This window comes from Sorex fumeus, unplaced genomic scaffold (genome assembly GCF_029834395.1).
Source record: "Sorex fumeus unplaced genomic scaffold, SorFum_2.1 ptg000024l, whole genome shotgun sequence".
In the NCBI taxonomy this organism is placed as follows: Eukaryota; Metazoa; Chordata; class Mammalia; order Eulipotyphla; family Soricidae; genus Sorex; species Sorex fumeus.
This window is the reverse complement of record NW_026606081.1, coordinates 15394743-15414234: the sequence shown is the minus strand read 5'-3', so window position 1 is coordinate 15414234 and position 19492 is coordinate 15394743. Positions and strand designations below refer to the sequence as shown.

The following is a 19492-nucleotide window of genomic DNA, read 5'->3' as shown; positions in this document are numbered from 1 at the left end:
GTATATGTGTGTGTGTGTGTGCGTATCTGTGTACTCCACAATGGGACACATTAAGCACTCCCCTTCCCCAGGTTCTCAGAACCCTACTCACTCCCCAGACAGAGCCCAGGAGAGCTTCTCTGTGGCCACTGACCCCAGAATGGCAACAGCTTCCTGCCTCCATCCTTTCATCTTCCCAGAACACAGTTCTCCACACAGAACCAGGAATAAGTCTCCTGTAAGGTTCAGAGCACAGCCTGTCTGACCACCCCAAAACCAAAGGGCTAAGCAAAGTCTGACAGTTGCAGAGCTGGTAGCAAGGGGGTATCCATGGCGAAGTGTGGAACACTGTTCTGTGGGATGAGTTAAGAGACTTGGAGGGGAAATCTTCTTTCCTCCTCCCTCCAGATATCATAAATTACTGGTCTTTCCTGCACTCAAACTGCTTGTGGGCATAATAAAAATAAGACAGAGGCCACTTGAGTCGACGTGAACACCCTGGCCTTCTCCTGACAGTGCCGCATCGCCCAGGAGTGAGGACCAATCCCAGGACCAAACCCACTTTCCAATGATGTAAGCTAAGGCAGGCTGGAGAGACATGCTCAGATGGCATCACACAGGGCAGCACATCGGGGGCTCTGAGCTTGAGCCCCCCGCCCCCAGCACTGCCATAGGGAGCCCTGCAGCCCCCGAGGACTATCAGGCTGAGTACAGGCCTGCATAGTGGTGCTGAGCATCTCACCTCTAAGGATGAGGCACCTGTGAGAAAGTGATGCCAGGCTGGAGAGACAGAACAGTGGGCAGGGCATTTTCCTTGCGTGCATCTGACCTGAGTTGGATCCCTGACATCCCATATGACATCCCACACCCACTGTTACCTCCCCAGGAGTGATCCCTCCGCACAGAGCCAGGAGTAAGCCCTAATCACCACCGGGTGTGGCCCCCTAAAAAAACAAAGAATAAATTCATGCACATGCTAAGCACAAAGTGTTTTTCCCACCTGTCCCCCCGACAGTGCTCCCCTGTGTGCTCACGTGTATTTTGGGGCGAAGAGTGGGACAGGCTGTCCTCTGGCCTGTAGGACAAGGGTTAGTCCTGGGTCCCCAGACACCCACAACCAACCCTCAGCAGGACTCTGGCCCCAGAGGGGCCCGAGCTTCTGTGTGACCACTGTCCACCGCCTCAGCACCGCACTGCAGATGCCACTGGACAGAACGGTTAGAAGCGTTCCTGAGCGTCCTCTCAGACACGTCCTTTCCTCAACTGTGCTCAGAGCCTCGCCCAAGAGGCCAGCACAACTCCCGAGCACTCCGCTCCAGAAAGCCAGCATCTCCCGAGCGAGCTCACACCCCTTCCCATCCTGCCTCTGAGGTCAGCCTCTCATTTCCAATACCTGTGGCATCTGAACAGCTCTCCAACACTTCCTCCCAATGACTGCACACCCTGCTACAAAGAATTACAACTTGTCTCTCTGGGATCCAATAGCACACCAGCATTCTCTGTGTAATAAATGCCGACTCCCATTTGGTGCAACAGAAATTCATTCTTCCTTTCAAATCAATCATCAGTGATGCAAAAAACCCAGCAGAGGGGCTGAAGCGACAGCACAATGGGTAGGGCATTTGCCTTGCATGCAGCCGACCTAGGTTCAATTCCCAGCATCCCATATGGTCCCCTGAGCACCGCCAGGAGTAATTCCTGAGTGCAGGGCCAGGAGTTATCCCTGAGCATTGCTGGGTGTGATCCCCAAAAAATAGCACTGTAGCACTGTCCTCCCACTGTTCATCGATTCGCTCGAGCAGGCACCAGTAACATCTCCATTGTGAGACTTGTTGTTACTGTTTTTGACATATTGAATACGTCACAGGTAGCTTGCCAGGCTTTGCTGTGAGGGCGAGATACTCTCAGTAGCTTGCCAGGCTCTCCGAGAGGAGTGGAGGAATCGAACCCGGGTCAGCCGCGTGCAAGGCAGATGCCCTACCCCGCTGTGCTATCGCGCTGGTCCCCCAAATATAAATTTAAAAAAAGAACCCAGCAGAGCCCACTTGGATCTGTGTCCTCGAGCCATCGCTCATGTAATTACAGTCCCCCAATCCTGCCAGCCACAGAATAGCCAGATCATATTAATGTACACCAGGCAATCAAAGAGCCTTTTCTGAGATGAAGAAGGAAAAGGGAGAGGGGAAGCCCTAGATTAAAAATATCAGTCTTCTGTGTCTGTGGCCAGAATCTTCTCCATGTCAGGAGAAGGCTGGTTATAGGCATCCCCGAAGCAGGGACCAGAAACTACAAAGGAAACTCCTCATCCTCTGTTTATTTGCCTTGATCTAAATGGAAGAGAAAGAAAAATAGAACTCCAGAATCTTTGGTGTCTGAGGGAAGGCTGGTATCTGGCTCCCAGATACTTGAAACAAAGCTGAAGTCCCTCACTGTGCAGCTTTAGGTAAGCTGGGGACATCAGAAACTGGACAGGACCCGGGGCTCCCAAACCAGAGTATTAAAGAAATGTACTGTTAGAGCTCTAATGATGGAGCAGAGTTCCTCGATAAGGCCCCTCCACGGTGCCAACAATTAATTTACTAACATGAATTCCAGGTTTGAAGTCAAATCTTGGCAAAAATTGAAAGTAAGTAAAGTGGTCTTGACAAGAGCTCCACTAAACATGTTTGCTCCAGGAAAAAGACAAATCCACACACCTTAAGCTATCAGATGCTCTGGATTCAAACAAAAGATCCAACCAGAGTGTTAATTTTGATAACTGAAGCCCTGAATAAGAAATCTTCATATAAGGGACTCCAGGTTTGGGTCAGAAACTCAAACACGATCAGCTTCTCTGGGCTCCCAAGGACACAGGCAAATGTTGGGGCTTTGGGTTCAGGAAACACGGTGCAGAAATGGTGCTCGGCCCAGATGTCAATGATGATGGCATAACGGCTATTCCTTTACAAGCAGTCACATGGGGCCAGGGAGATTTTAAAGGGTTGGAGCACATACTCTGCAGACACGAGCCCTGGGTTCAATGCCTGCAACCTCATGGTCCCGAACCAAGAGGAACGATCCTTGTGAACGGGCTAGGAGCAACCCCCAATACCAAAGGAAGTAGCACCAAGAGAAACATAGGAGCCTTCAGAGATGCCTAACTCTTCTCAGCCACAGAACAACTTTGGACACAGAAAAGCTAAAAAAAAAAAAAAAAAAAAAAAAAAAAAGGCAACACCAATGCTCAAGACATACTTACTGCTGTAAAGGGTAAAATTTAATGTCCAACGTAATTATACATTCCTTGAATTTCTGGGCTATTCACAAATCCTGCCTAATCTACAGGGATCGCAGGTTCCAGACAGGATACCTTGAATCTGAGAGTGAAAAAATGTGCAGAGGACACCATGAAACCACATCACCTGTGATACTCATATGTGGACAGTCCCGCTGAGTGACCCTGTGACAGTGCTGACTGACCCTGCAACGGTCCCACTGAGCAACCCTGTGACAGTCCCGCTGACTGATCCTGTGATAATCCCTCTGAGTAACCCCTGTGACAGTCCCGCTGACTGATCCTGTGATAGTCCCTCTGAGTAACCCCTGTGACAGTTCCGAGTGACCCCTGTGACAGTCCCACTGACTGACCCTGTGACAGTTCCGCTGAGTGATCCCTGTTACCGTCCCGCTGACTGACCCTGTGACAGTCCCGCTGATTGACGCCTGTGACAGTTCCGCTGAGTGACTCCTGTGAGAGTCCTGCTGACTGACCCTGTGATGGTCCTGCTGACTGACCCCTCTAATGGTCCCGCTGACCGACCCTGTGACAGTCCCACTGAGCAACCCTGTGACAGTCCCGCTGACCGATCCTATGACAGTCCTGCTGACTGACCCTGTGACAGTCCTGCTGACTGACCCGTGTTACAGTCCTGCTGACTGACCCCATGACACAGCCCCACTGAAAGCTTCCTATCCTGGAGTACTTTAGACTCAGGGTTACAAAACAGCACCTGTGCCCTCTCTCCCCACTGCCTCAGTCACCTGAGTCCTGCAACCAGGAGTCACGTTGAACCCCTTCTGGCAACCCCTCTGCTACTACTGAGTGGCACTCCCTCTGACACCACCCGCTCCTGTCACTGACCTGGGGATCCTTGGCACTGGGCAAGCCCTAGACCAAGGAAGCACAAGACACATCTGTGGAACAAACATCAAACAGCAAATACTCTGCTGTTCTGGTATTACCTGCAGTGAACTATGTCTTTCATATGTGATATTCTGGGGCAGGAAGGAGAACGCAGGTGTGAAGGGACTTGTCATGCATGCAGCTAACCCGGTTCAGTCCCTGGCACCCCATATAGTACCCTGTGCACAAAGCTAGGGGTGATCCCTGAGTACCAAGCCGGGAGTAATCTCTGAGCACTATGGGGCGTGGCCCCAAACCCCAAATCTCCCCACTCCCGATTAAAAGACATTCTGAGATAAAACGCACATTGAGATGAGCAAACTCTCTTCAAATAACTTCTTTCATCGTTCTACTCACTTTTAACATCTAAGCTTTAAAATACACACGAGAAAAGATCAATCTATTAAAGATTCATCGTCCACAGTGTGTAAAGCAATGCTGGATCAAATCACACTGACAGTGCGGGGAGGGACAGTCAATGGAGTAAATGCAGGCAGGATGCCCAGGGCTAGCCCTGGAACACATGTCCCCAGGCACCTCCGGGAGAGGCACTGCACACAGAGCCAGCAGCGGACCCTGGAGACCCCCAGCAATGGCCCCAAATCAGAGCAAAACAAAAACAAACTGTCTCAACATAACCAAACAACACAGGTTGTTTTAGAGCGACTTTTCCCTATGTGGGCCCCAGTTGCAAACACCTCCACTCATCACTGTCTGTAACATTTTAGTCAAAGCAGAGGCAGGTCAGGGAAGAGAAGCTGGTACATCCCCATCAAGCAGAGACTTCACGTCACTTGTTAATGATATAAGTTGGTCAGTATCTGGGTCAGAGCAATTGTTCAGCGGGGAGGACGTCAGCCTTTGCGTGGCCAACCCAAGACTTGATCTCTGGCACCCTGTATGATCCCCCAAACACTGCAAGGTGTAATTCCTAAGTGCAGAGCCACGAGTAACCCCTGAGCATTGCTGGGTCTGACCCCAAACAAGCAAACAAAGTCCACATCTTACCAGCATTCATATCCTTAAACTTCTGCTTCAGTTCCGTGGGGGTAAGGCGATACTGGTCAAGGCCGTCATTCCAATAAATCCGGTCTAAGACCTGAAGGTCTCCCCCGATCAGCCAGTCACCTTGCTCCATGACCATCTAAACAGGGAGAAGAAGACAACATCACCAGCCAAGCTCCAGAGAATCGTGGGCCTCTCTCTCCTACAAGCTAAAGACAGTTGGAGATTACTTTCACTCTGTGGATGGAACAGCTCTCGAATCAGCTTTTACTTCCCAACGGAGAGACACACCTCTCCCATTTACACACACAAAACCAGCGTCAACAAGAACTCTTGAAGCAACACAAACATTCTTCCATTCCTTGGATGTGTGTTACCCAAAAAATGTGTTGCCCGGGTACTGCCCTTTTCCGTACACCCATCGGACATGGGCACTTCTCAAAGGCTTCCGGGCCTCTCTCAGCCCCTTTCCCTGCATCTGGGGGGACCCCCCTTCCGGGTGCTCACACTGGCCTGAATGCTGCATTCCTCACTAGCAGATCCGCCCCCAAGCCCAGAGATGACACGCTTCGAACTGATCATCACAACACTGCAAAATGCCCCACGTTCCTGCACCAAGACTGGCTGAGCAAGAGGAGACCTTGATGTAGGGGTGACTCTTGCAGGTGGTCCCCCACTGCCGGGCGCAACGCTCCTCCTTCCGGTGCTCGAAGAACTCCGGGTTGCGGAGAATGGCCACGCGGCGGCCCTCGTAGACCAGGGCGAAGGCCGTGCAGCCATCCAGTCGCTCTTTGTCTTCACAAGTGGCCGTGAGAACGATGGGCACCGACAAGTTAATGACACCCCCTGCGAGACACAGAGAGAGGAAGGCACGGCATGGCCGGAGGACTCGCCACACACCGTGCTCCTTCCCTGCAGAGGGCAGGCGGGCTTGCACCATCCACCCAGTGGCCAGGGACCGTGCCGGGTGGGTACCCCACTCAGAAAATCCCGGGGAAAGCCCAGAGGAGAAAGGCAAGACTGCAGGCGGTCAACACTCGGCTGTCATACTTATCACTGAATCTCTTTGAGTGGGAAAAGAGAAATGAAAGAAACTGTTTAAGAAAGAATCAGTGGTTAAAACCGAGCATCCCTCCAAACAGACTGAGCCCCTCCACCAGATGAGTGAGGTGAGAAAGATGTCCAGGGATCGGGGGACGGAAATTGAAATTCTTACTGAAAACTAGATTTCCATTTCTGGAGGACAGATGGCACAGAAACCTTCGGTACAGTCAATGCCACAAATACAGAGGGTCCGACTAGGTCCCTAAAGCGCTATGGAATCATGCTGGGAATGAATGATGCAGCGGTGAGTGCAGGTGCGGGGTGGGAACTGCGTGCTGAATAGCAAGTTTTGTGAGTCTACTTGGAATCTTTGGCTCCCCTTAAATCTGGGAAACAAAAACGCAAAAACTCCAGAAAGGTGTTTTGTTTCTTAACGTCTCGGTTCTTCATCACATGGAACTAAGGTTGGCGACCACAGGCAGAGCGAACAGCCATCACCCCGCCTCCACTTACAAAGACCACAGACCACTTTCTCAGTTTATATCTTTTGGGCCCAAAGTTCTCAGGTTTTTCTAAGCTGTGAACTCAATTGTTCATGGTTAGAAAAACAAAATGCAGGAGTTCCAGTGCTTGATGCTAGTTTGATCCTGGCACCAAATTTGGTCCTGTTGAGTACCACCAGGAGTGATTTCTGAGCACAGAGGCAAGAGTAGCCCTGAGCGCCGCTGGTTATGGCCCTTGCATCCCCCAAAAAGACTAAAAAGGCAAATTCCTATGTGGGTCTTATTTATATATCAAAAAGATGTGTTGTAGTTGTTTTTTAAATGAGATTGTAGTATGTCATTACTGGACCTAATATGCCAACAAAGATAGTAAGTGTTTGGCTGCTTTAACATGACTACTATCAGGTCTAGTTTAAAAGCAAAAGTTAATGGGAAGATTTGCACCAAACCCAACTAAATCATTTTGAAACAGGAAATCCAAAGAGCAATGACCAATAGTTCCAAGGAAGAAAATGAAAAAGCAGTATCTAACCCTGATGCTCCTGTGATAAAAATTCCAGAGAAGATGGGGGAATCACTCTGCATTTAAAAGCCAGCACCTGAGGAACACCAGAGTATTTGTAGGATTCTTTGACTTTTTAAAAGATGAGAGAGAGAGAGAGAGAGAGAGAGAGAGAGATAAAGAAAGAGGAAAAGCACCTGCCACAGAGGCAGGCTGGGGGCAGGAGGTGGGGAGTGGGAGGTGGGAGAGAAACTTGGGGACACTGGTGCCAGAAAATGTACACTGGTGGAGGGATGGATGTTGGAATATTGTATGACTGAAACCCAATCATGAACATCTTTGTAATGGGCCATCTCATGATGATGCAATTTAAAAAATGATTTTTTAAATATGTTTTAATGTAGCAAACTAAACTTTCCAATGGCACTGTCTGCACTGTCCTCCCATTGGTTCATCCATTTGCTCGAGCGGGCACCAGTAATGTCTCACAACAATTTGTGAGACTTGCTGTTACTGTTTTTGGCATATTGAATACGCCACAGGTAGCCTACCAGGCTTTGACATGCGGGCAAGATACTCTCGGTAGCTTGCCGGGCTCTCTGAGAGGGATGGAGGAATCAAACCTGGGTCGGCCGCATGCAACGAAAACGCCCTACTGCTGTGCTATCGCTCCAGCCCAAACTTTCCAGTAAGTATACAAAATTTAAGGGAGTGGAATGCCATCACATTATACTGAATGCCATCTGATTTGGCAATGAGGTTTGGTTTTTATAGACACAAGAGAGCACCCTCAGACCCAGCTCTGTCAGGGCTCCTTAACATGTGCTCTCTGAGTTCTTACCCAATGCCCACATACCCATGGCAGGATGGCGAGTGCAGAGCAAGCTTAGACTTTTCTAGAGGTTCCCACAGAGAGGAGATGAATGTGGCCTCGGGGAACTATTTGGTTTTTCAATCCATTTTCAGCCCTACTCCCTAGATTCTCCTTCCCCCTATTTGCCATGAATCACAACCAGGGAAACAAAGAAATGGGGAAAAGATCTTCCGGTTCACTTCCAGCACACAGGACGAGATTTCGCTCCTGCACGAGACACCCTCAGGGTAGGGGCTCTTTTCACTCACAATGTGCTACTGAAAGACGAAGGTCTTACCATCCAGAAGACAGTCGAAGTGAAGGCACTGCAAGTACTCCCGCTCCCTCATGAAGCCATTCAGCGGGGTGGCCCAACCTTCAGCCAGAACCTGGACCCACTGCATGTCCACCTGGGGGAAGGGCAAGAAAAGGTGACACTCCACACCTGCCCTTACTGGGAAAAGCAGCAATGTGAAAAGACGGAACAAAACCCTTCAAGAATGACTAGAGCTTAGGGGAATCTAGTGAGGAGTGGGGTTACTGGGAAAACGCACATTCCTGCTCCTGCACTGTAGCAGCAGGGTCCGAAGCAGCTCTCAGAAACAGCTGCTCTGACACCAGTGATTCTGACTTCAAAACCTCTGAGACCTGGAAAACTTCATGAAACGAAGATCGTGCCACAACCATAAGGTGAACTGGTGATGGATTTGTGTTTTCAGCAGAGACAATACACCGTGGTGATGGATGCCCTCAATCAAAGCAATGCTTAAATGAAAATATTTACATGAAAAGTGCCTCATCAATGACACAGGTACACTTCCCTCAACCAACATGATGTGCTTTTGACATTGTCTTTTGGGGCCACGCCCAGTGGTGCTCAGGGCTTACTCCTGGCTCAGAGCCCAAGGATCCCTCCTGGGGGGCTCAGGGACCATATGGGGGTGCTGGGGATTGAACGTGGGTCAGCCCTGTGCAAGGAAATGCATGATTGGCTGCACTATCGCTCTGGGCCCCCTGAGTTCCTTCTCGAACCTCTGATATGGATCAATGTGGAGGGACTGAGAAAATACAGATACAAACAATTATCATTCTCCGATGAGAAAAGGCAGGGTACCTGATCACCGGTAACCAGGCACATATACCTTCCCACTTATTCCCAAAGTATGTGGCCAGTACCACAAAGAAAGGAAACAGCCTCATATTCCCCTCCTTAAAGTCACAGGAAAAATTATGTTCACACACCACATTCATTTATTTTCAAACTATCCTCTTATTTATTTTTATTTTTAAAAATTGTTTTTCTCATGGTGCTGGGGATAGAACCCAGGGCCTCACGCACATGAGGTGAATGCTTTGCCTGTGAGCTACATCACAGCTCATTCTATTCTTCCAACTCCACGACTTGTCTCCACTGGGATCCTGTTAGGGTCTGTGGTGGACGGAACGTATGTGACCCTCTCAGACTCTGATGCCAAGTCCTAACCGTGGTTGGCTGTGCTGATGGGGTTTGTGGGGAGGTGAGGAAGGTTTGGAGAGGTGATGAGAGTAAGCGTCCTCACAAAAGACCCCAGTGCTCTGGCTACATCCTGGGAGGACACAGTGACCAGATCACAGCGATGAGATCACCACCTCCACCATCTCAGTCTTCCAATGAGCATAACTGTGAGGAAACTTAGGGCACATTTATATTATATATATATATAATTATGAATTATAAATGTACATTTATATATAAATTTTATGGCCATAAAATTAATATACATAATTTATAAACAATTATGGGCTGGAGCGATAGCACAGCGGCAGGGCGTTTGCCTTGCATGCAGCCAACATGGCCGACCCGAGTTCGATTCCTCCTCCCCTCTCGGAGAGCCCGGCAAGCTACCGAGAGTATCTCGCCCGCACGGCAGAGCATGGCAAGCTGCTGGTGACGTACTCGATATGCCAAACACAGTAACAACAAGTCTCATGATGGAGACGTTACTGGGCCCACTAGAGCAAATCCATGAACAACAGGAGGACCGTGACCGTGATATGCATGTAATTTTTTAATGTCATACAAGGAACAAATAACTGCACTGAAAATGCTCTGATCTTTCTGCAATGTAGAATCTGATCACTCTAGATTCTGAACATTGGTTCGTGTGTGTGTATGTGCAGGTGTGTATGCATGTGAGTATATTGTGTATATGTGTGAGGTGTGTGACATGTAAAGATTATGTGACATATATGTGTATATACATGTGGTATGCTTACAGGCACGCAGTATGCATGTAATTGAGTGGCAACATACGTGGTCTGTGGTTTGTGTGTGTGTGTATCTGTGGCATATATCTGTGACCTGTGCAGATGTCACGCACACAGATGGACTCTTTCCAACTCTCCCTCTCCCACGGATGCCATATATCTTGGCTCTGATCAAAGACAATCGCACCAAGTGCATCAGATAATCTCTTCTTATGGGGGATTTGGACAAGCTCTGTCTCTAAACCCAGAAGTTTGGGGCACGACATCTTTCTTTCTCCTTTCACACAGTGTAGCACGCTAACCCCCTTGGGAGGAGGAGCAGTGAGGAACTTACTTTACTAATGTTCAGTGCTGGTAAGGTTTCTGCATCTGTCTTCGCCAAGTGAAGTTTATTCTCTGGCACATACAGCTCCTTGACTTCGTAAGAGGCATCCACGGGTACAATATCCTACAACAAAGAACAACCAAAGGTGAGCCGGCAGCCTACAGTTCTCCACCAGGGTGAGACGCTAATAAAGAAACATACGAGGGTCCTGATGGAGCCAGAAAAACAGAACGTGCAACAGAGCCTGGTTCAATCCCCAACACTAGGCCCCTGAGCACCAGCAAGAGGGATCCCCAAGCAGTGAAGGAATATTCCCCAAGGGAAGCCAGGTGGCAACCAAAGACAGCAAGAAAAGCGGGGTGAGGGAAGGAGCACTGAGCATCAGGCCACCCCAATCAACTCTCCTGCCAGCCATTCACAAGCTGGAAAACAACACACATCCAAGAACTCTGTCAGTAAAATACCCCATTCTCTAGAGAAAAGGAGAAATTCCCAGGATGGGCCGTCTATGTTAACATCGGCCAACAGAGGAGGCAGGGCGACGGGACAGGGTGCGAGCCAGGCCAGGATCAAACCCAAGACAGTCCTTGGAGCCTGCCGGAATGATCCCTGAGCACTGAACCCCACAAAAAATATTATTATGGGGCCTTTTCCACTCTGGAGAAGCTCATGTTTTCTCTTGAACACGTACCTCTTTTTTTTTCTCTCCCCTCATTTCTTTCAAATTAAATTACGTTAAATAAAAACCAACTTACTTCACTAGAAACTTAACACATAAATTGTATCAGGCAATTGAGAAGAGGTGACCTTGAGTGAGTGGTAACAGCACGGCAACAGGACAAATACGCTCACTACAGTCTTTAATGAGTCCGCTTCCTGCATGGTTATCACTCGTGTCAATGAAGCCACAGTCTGCTTTGTTGCTGTTTAGTTTTTTTAGGTACTCCTTTCCCAATACAGTGAATAACCTGTTTTTCTGCAGAGAATGTTCCAGTGTGACCCACCTGTTTCGTTTTGCCACACAGGACACAGAACCACACCAACTTCCCTCTCACCTGCCGGGCTTACGTAACGGCGCCTTTGGCCCCACCTAATATGACGTGTGAAAAGGGAGAGACTACTTGCCAGTGGCACAGATGAAAAATGACTGGCACCTGAAATACGGGAGGTCTGGGAGGGCCAAGGGGGGGGAGGGGAAGGGGTGTAGTGTGTGTGGCATGAGGAGATTCCTGAAAGTCGAAAGTCAGAGCAGGTCTCACAGGTGTTGAGAATACGTGTGCTTACACATATACTTGTTTATACACCCACACAGGCTGCAACTCACCATATAACCACCACAGAGCTTGCTATTATCACAGATTCATGGTGTTTCATGTTTTTGCAAAAATGTGGGGTCTTTTCATTACATGAAGCCTTTTGAACTGTGCTGGATTTGCTTAAAAACAGGACGCAATGAAGATGTGGTGAAATACAGAACACTACAGAGTTGCGGTGAAATGACATAATTTAGAATCCCTAAACTGCAGGGGTTAACGTTAACTGCACAGCAATTAATGCACTGTCCTAGGGCGCTGGATGAGTTCGTTCACTGGCTCTTCATGCCATCCTGCCCATTTACAGAAGAGGACATTAAGGCCCAAGAGAAGTCAATCACTGGCCCCCAAATCCCAGCTCTCCAGTCTTTGATGCATTCACCACACAGTAACTAAACAATAAATCAGACTTCAGTGCTTCGGTGTGTTGCATTCTTTGTCCAGACTGCGCTAAGCACTCCACATTTATATTAAATCATAGGCCCCTCAGTACACTTTGGAGGCAGGTACTACTATTAAGTCCCATTTCACAGATGATGGGACTTTAGTCAGGAAAGAGATGGCTTCCCATGCAGGAGTGGAGGCCCTCCGGAGGTCCCCATGCTCTCCAAACTGGCCAGCCACACTCCAGGCACAGCTGAGCTGCCGTTTGCCGAGTCTGGTTTTATGGCCCAGCTTGAAGATGAATGTGCTTTACTGTGAGGCGCTTTTTATGTTTAAACTCAGAGGCTTTAACAACTTTCTTTTCGGGAAAGAAGGAATGTGTTTTTCTTACTTTGAGCAAAATACTTTTTCCATTATAAGCATTTTATAAAACCCTTTCATAGCTAGCAGTATCTTAAAATAAATGTTAGCCTCCCAACTTAAGATACAGATTTATTCTGTCACCTACCCAAAACCTGAGAAAAAGTTCAAGAGGTGGCTGTTGTTTTTCTCTTCTAAAATGCGACCAAAAGGGAACACTTTGGGAATGAACGCAGACGTAACAGTACGCATCGAGAGGAGCAAGGAACCTTCTAGGCAGACCCCATGTGCAAAGAAAAGGCGCAAATCAGGAACAAAAAGAATTTTAGAAATGCAGACACAGCCCATTTCTAGTATATTCTGGTGACAAATCCTTTCAGTTTCCAAAACCACTACTAAATAGCTAAAAGGAGCAAAACCACCTCAAAGTGAGACAAGATCTCTGGACAACAGAACGCAGAGGCCCTGCCACATGAGTTATCCATTTCGCTTGGAGTCATGAGGGTTTCCAGAGACAGAGTCTGTGGGAGAAAACAGTATGTTCTTCTGTAACTTGCAAACATAAAACCCTTGGTTTCAGGAAAGATCCTTTGAAACAAAAATCGGTCCCAAGCCAGGCCAGGAACGAGCGGTCCCAGAGCTAAACCTCTCATTTTCCCTGCCCCAGTCACCAAGCACTGAGCTAAGAAGGCTCGAGGGTGCACCTGACAGAGTGTGGAGACAGACGAGTCTCGTGTCTCCATCAATAAGACAGGCCGAGAGATACTTAACTCTGAGAAACGCCTAGGGACTGGAGACAAGTACAGTGGGTCAGGTGCCTGCTTGCCTGGTTCAGCCCCTGGTACCTCATATGGTCCCTTGGTTACCCCTGGGAGTGATCCCTGAGCACAGAGACAAGAGTAATGCCTGAGCACAGCTGGATGTGTTTCCCCAAACAGAAACCAATTATTTTAAAGTAACATGGGTTCTCAAGACTTTTTTTATCTTGGGGTTGGAGTGACAGTTCAGCGGGTAGGGCGTTTGCCTTGTACGCAGCTGGCCCGAGTTCAATCCCCAGCATCCCAAACGTTCCCCTGAGCACTGCCAGGAGTCATTCCTGAGTGCAGAGCCAGGAGTAACCCCTGAGCATCTCTGGGTGTGACCCAAAAAAATAAAAAAACAAAACAAAAAGAAAAGCAAAAAAAAAAAAAGAGTTAAAAAAAAAAGACTTTTTATCTTTTGCTTAAATGGAAACATAATCTAAGGTAACCTAAGTTCTCTCCACCTCTTTGCTGCAAGAAACTGGACTCTTTGTGATTCTCTGGACACTGGCAGGCAGAGCAGATAACTGCCCTCACTGCCTGAAACAGCCCATGCCTTCGCTGTTCCGTGTCCCTGAAGAACTCTGAACATGTCAATAAACAAAGTGAGTCCACATTTGAAAGGCTTCCCTTTAAGTATTTTCTGTCCTTTTTTCTGGAGCCAAATCTGCTCGACAGATTGGAACCCTCGAGCTTGCTCGTGCTCTTGTGTAACGGTGACCCTCCTATTACCTCCGACACGAGGGCAGAGAGGGCCACCACCACACGCGGCTCCGTGGGGCCTGGCCTCGGCGCGCCATCAGATCCACTCCAACACTGAACCATCATTTCATAAAAAAGACAAACCTTTAACTCATTTATAGAATGAGTAAATCTAGAGTTCCTAAGTCGATTTAAAAACAGCATTTAAAATACCACTTGAGATTGAAACCAGCAGCCAGTGCGCACAGCCACGGCGGTGCCAGAAGGCCCTCTAGTGCCCGTTCTGGGGGAAAAAGGCGCTTGGGAAAGCGTCTTCGCGTCCCTCGACTCAAAACACGGCAGCTGAAGCACATTAAGGAAAGAATGACACTCTGACAAAATATTTTAAAAATTCAGTGTTTCCATTCCAGACCACCTCACCTCTTCTAATCGTGTTCCTGAGGCCCACGGGAAGGGGTAAGGAGGGACCCACAGCGTGTACGTGGCCCCGACATGGCATCCTGAACACCACTCGCCCAGCGCACACCAAGCCGATTCTTCTCACACAGTCAAGGCCATTGCTGGGTAAAAAGCATCATGGGGAGAATGGGGCCGGGCCTCTGGCGACAGGGACGAGGTGACTCCGAACACACACGTCACTCCCAAACCCACAATTTCATCCCCAAGATGAATGACAAAATTAAAGAGAGCTGTTGAAAGGAGCCCCATTGGTTGTTGCTGCCTACAAGCTGGTAGAGAGGAGAGGCCAGAGTGTCCAGCTGAGGTGTGGGTGCAACAGCGGGGGCCTTACAACAGCCACAGACTTCCTCATTTTAGGGGAAACCAATGCAAGCGCAGTCTGCAAACACAGATTCTAATAGGGTAGCTGATCCACGTGGCACTTCTGCTGACAGAGACGGGGCGGGGGGGGGGGGGGGGGGGGAGTCCAAACTACCACGGAAGGGGCCGCAATGTGCACCAGTGAAGGCAGCGGCCACTCAGGGCACCCCCACAGCCTACTCCCAGCTCCCAGGAGTCTCCACACTCCAGGGCCTCCCCGGCGATTTACCAGAACAGACTAGAGAGATGCTGCTCCCCACAGTCTCACACGCACCCTGGTTTCAACGGAAACCAGCCAGTACCCGGGATGGAGGGCATTCACTTTCACAGGACTGCACCACACTGTCCCAGGCCACCAAGAAACAACACACAAGAGAGTTCTCTTTCGAGTCCTCGAGCACAGGTGTCACCAGTGGGTCCCTGGGCTCCCTCACGGGACCCCCAGTGGTTCCCAGCACAGGAAGTAGCCCCCAAGCAGCCCCTGATACAAACCTAGAACACAACCAGATGTCGCCGCCAAAAAAAAAAAAAAAGAGGTGGAGAAGGAAGTCAGAGCTGGGAGCTACCTGCTGTGTCTACCCTGGGGACACATCAGGCGGGTGCTACGGAAGAGGGGGAGTCATCAGGACCTAGGGTGAAGACGGGGAGCCGCCCGGACCTCCCTCGGGAGCAGGAAGCCAAATACCTCCATTAAAGCCACATTCCAGGCCCTCGGGTGCGTCAGCAATAAGGACAGGGAAAATGAAGAGGGACTTTGTGAAATGACCTATTCTCTCTTAAGCCTTAGTGACTCACAACTACAAAGGCCTTAATTTTAAGTTTTATGCTTCAGGCCTTCTCGGAGTCAGGAGAGGCGATCTCCCTGATTTCTTTCTTCTTTGGTTTTTTTTTTTTTTGAGGTGGTGGAGGGGGTCACACCCGGCAATGCTCAGGAGTCACTCCTGGCTCTGCACTCAGGAATTACTCCTGGCGGCGCTCAGGGGACCCTACGGGATGTTGGGGATTGAACTGAGTAAGCAGCATGCAAGGCAAACACCCTAACTGCTGTACTATCACTCTGGCCCCGCTCCCGTATTCTGTCTGGGAGTGGAATGAGGGAATTAGGGATATCATTTGGGACAGCAGGGATCTGGCCAACCTTCTCCCTCCTCCCATACTTCCCAAAGCACCAACCACCACACCAGTGCCCCAGAGCCGCAGCCATGCCTCTGCTGCAAGACTTCCCAGTTAAATATTCAAGATTTTCTGCTCACCTCCAAACTCTAGAATACTGGCGGGGCTGACTGCAGAAGACAACCCATCCCAACAGAAACACAAGCACAGAGGGCTGACCTTCAGAGATCCCTAACCCCTCAGACAAGGCCTTCATGTCCCCCTGCGAGACACAACACGTTTCACAAATTTTCGTCTATGGAAATATTTCTGATCATTCTGTTAGCCAGTTAGTGGTTAATAGAAATAAATATTAAGAGTTAATATGTTAATAGAAATTAATGTTAATAGAAAATAAGTGACTGTGGGCTGCTACGGGAGCAGGCTGGAGGGGTGGCTGGGAAAATGGGGACGATGGTGAAGGGACAGTGGGGGGGGGGGGGTTGGGAGCGGAGCAGCAAATGCCTGGAACCCGGGACTGCCGCCAGCCTGCTTCTGTCTGGCAGATCAGCGGGAGCAACGGCCCAGGGCGCGTGGGGACCGACGGGCGGGGCAGCCATGGGGTGTCAGCAGGCAGGGGGGACCCTCCCAAGTCTAACAGAGTCAGAAGGAGCTGGAGCTGGCAGCGCTTTATTATTCTAGGAATGAAGTGCTGTTGACACACAGTGACGAACCGCTCTGCCTATTTACTGCTTAGGTTTGAGCCCCCGAGCAAAGCATTACTCGCCTGGCAACAAGGTGCATGAGATCACGTAGCAAGTTTCAGGACATAACAGCACCCCCAGGAGATGCCGCAGGCTGCCTCCAGATCATCTTGAGAGGGCAACAAGAAGACTCTTGTAGAGGTTCTGGTTCCCAGGGAAAACACGAGTTCCTATTCGCACCACAGCACATTCTAGCGAGAGTGCCAGGAGTCTGCGAAATGTACACACCTGGGTTCAAAAGGCGCCCTATAACCGCTAACCAGCATCCAAACCTTCTGCAAGAGCCATTATTTTAGACAAAGCGATGTAGTGTCTGGAGCCAGAGCGATAGTCCAGGGGGAGAAGGCATTCGCCTTGCATGCGCCTGACCAAGGTTTGCTCCCCAGCACCCCATATGTCCCCCAAGCACTGCCAGGAGTTGACTCCTGGGTGCAGAGCCAGGAGCAACCCCTGAGCCTCATTGGGTGTGACTCATAAGCAAAACACAGAACAAAACAGGAGCAGTGTCTGTGCCGTGAACAGCAGCTCTGACGTGGGCACGGCAAGCTGCCCGCACTCACTGTTCACCAGGCTCGAATCATCACAATTACAATTTGATAAAAGACACAGAACCTGCCTCCTCATAACCGGACCCTCCAGACGCCGCTTCCCACTGATCCTTCTTTTACAAACACAGACTGCAATAGTCCAGCCTTCAGATTTCCTCTATCAGGCATAATACAGAGCAATATCTTTATCAAACAAAGACTAATTCACATGATCACTGGTCATGAACAAATAAAACCGGAACAAGGCCAAAGAGACTGAGACAAACAGAGCAAACCAAAGAAGCAAATGTTCCAGTGGAATCCCGAAGGACTTTAATAAGAAAACAGACCACTGGGAGTAGACTGGAGAGCCCCTTGACAAAAATCACCTTTATTCCCTAAACCAAGGGGAAAATCAGTGTTTTAGAGCAAAAGCGGGAAAGAATTCAATCCATTACCCTGCAGAAATTTCCTGCTGGTCTGTGAAGAAGCTATTACTGCTGAATACATGATACACTTGGATCATGTACCAGGACCGCCATAGATGCTGGCATATAAATACTGATATACAAATACCCTTGGCATAAATGATGGCTTGGATGGCTCATTTCTGTCCACACCAAATTTCTATTTTCACTGGTCTACGGATATCAAAAACAACAACAACAAACAAGGTGGAAAACCACTGGATTCGAGTCACTTTAGAAAGATGTGGTGGCAGTCGGGTGGAATAAGGGACACAGATCGGGGCTTCTTAAATCTTTCAACACCCGTGACCCCTTCCACCAGGTGAGCACTGCCAGGACCATCTCAGTTCCTGACAGGGTATTCATCTTTGCTTGCTGCATATTCAGAAATCTCTCCTAGCTGCCCCGTCTTTGCGTGGCCACTTGTGGGTGATGGTGCAGAAAAGCTCAGGCTTGGGGGTGTTAGAAAACCGGAGAGCAGCAGGAGCCGTTTACCCAAGATGTTTCACCACCCCGCCACGGGGAAGCAAGAGGGATGCTGAGTCCCAGAGCCCTGAGCATCACAGAGCAGGGGCGCAGTGTCTTCCTGTCACAGAATCCCATTTAAAATCCAGCTCAGACCTGTACACGGAATGGAATCCAGAACAGAACCCGAGAAGACCAAGAGGTGGAAGCATGAGCGATCTAAATCACCCAGCGGATGGTGCGGCGGGGAAGCTGCCGTCTGCATTCTGCGAGGAGCTGGGGAGGATGGGCCGGCTGCTCTGTGCTGTTCCAGCCTAACACAAGAGCTGCAGAAGTTTCTCAAGTTCAGAGTTTTACAAAGTCATGCGCCCAATGCAAAATAAAAAGGTTCTTCTGGAGGAAAAGTGTCCAACTCAAAGGACACTGCTGTGGGCAGGACCCCAAAGAGGCTCAGAAATAAAGGAGAGGCAGAAGGGATGCAGGGAGGCTGCTCAGTGCTCCTGGGGCGGGGGGGGGGACTTCACATCCCTCTGATGTTTCACTGTAGGAACCACCCATAGCCCGAGGATGGCTTCAGGGAGCCCCAAGCTCCAGCCTGAAGTCGGGAACATCTATGGGCTTTTTTCCTCAGGTGTTGTAAAACACCTAAGAACCAATTATAAAAAAAAAAAAAACAGGTAATGCCCACGGTTGGCAGCCTGCCTCATGAGCTGGGGGAGAAGGCAGCTGGGATAGAGAAGGGACCACTAAGTCAATGATGGTTGGAGGGATCATTCGGGATAGGAGATGTGTGCTGAAAGTAGATAAAGGACCAACATGATGGCCTCTCAGTATCTGTACTGCAAACCATAATGCCCCAAAGTACAGAGAGAGTATGGGGGAAATTGTCTGCCCTAGAGGCAGGAATAAGGGTGGGATGGAGGCGGATACTGGCGACGTTGGTGGTGGAGAATGTGCACTCGTGGAGGGATGGGTGTTCGATCATTGTAGGGCTGAAACTCAAACATGAAAGTCTGTAATTGTATCTCATGGTGATCCAATAAAAAAGAAAAAGAAAAGAAAAAAGAAAAGAGTGGGGAGGAAGGAAAAGTGACTTCTAAACTTGAGACTGCTGTTACACTGCTGACATTCTCTCGCAACAGCACGGCATCTCACAGTGCCTGAAAACAAACAGGGGGA

General features: G+C 49.3%; 1 protein-coding gene across 1 annotated transcript in view; it reads right to left on the bottom strand.

Annotated features, from left to right (window-relative positions):
• PAPSS1 (3'-phosphoadenosine 5'-phosphosulfate synthase 1) overlaps nt 1–19492 on the bottom strand; it is a 70913-nt gene that overhangs the window by 27987 nt on the left and 23434 nt on the right. The window contains exons 6-9 of the mRNA XM_056113980.1: nt 10630–10743; nt 8347–8458; nt 5787–5992; nt 5150–5285 (exon numbers count right to left, since the gene is read on the bottom strand). Coding sequence (XP_055969955.1) covers nt 5150–5285; nt 5787–5992; nt 8347–8458; nt 10630–10743 — 568 coding nt within the window. The remainder of the gene's footprint in view (nt 1–5149; nt 5286–5786; nt 5993–8346; nt 8459–10629; nt 10744–19492) is intronic.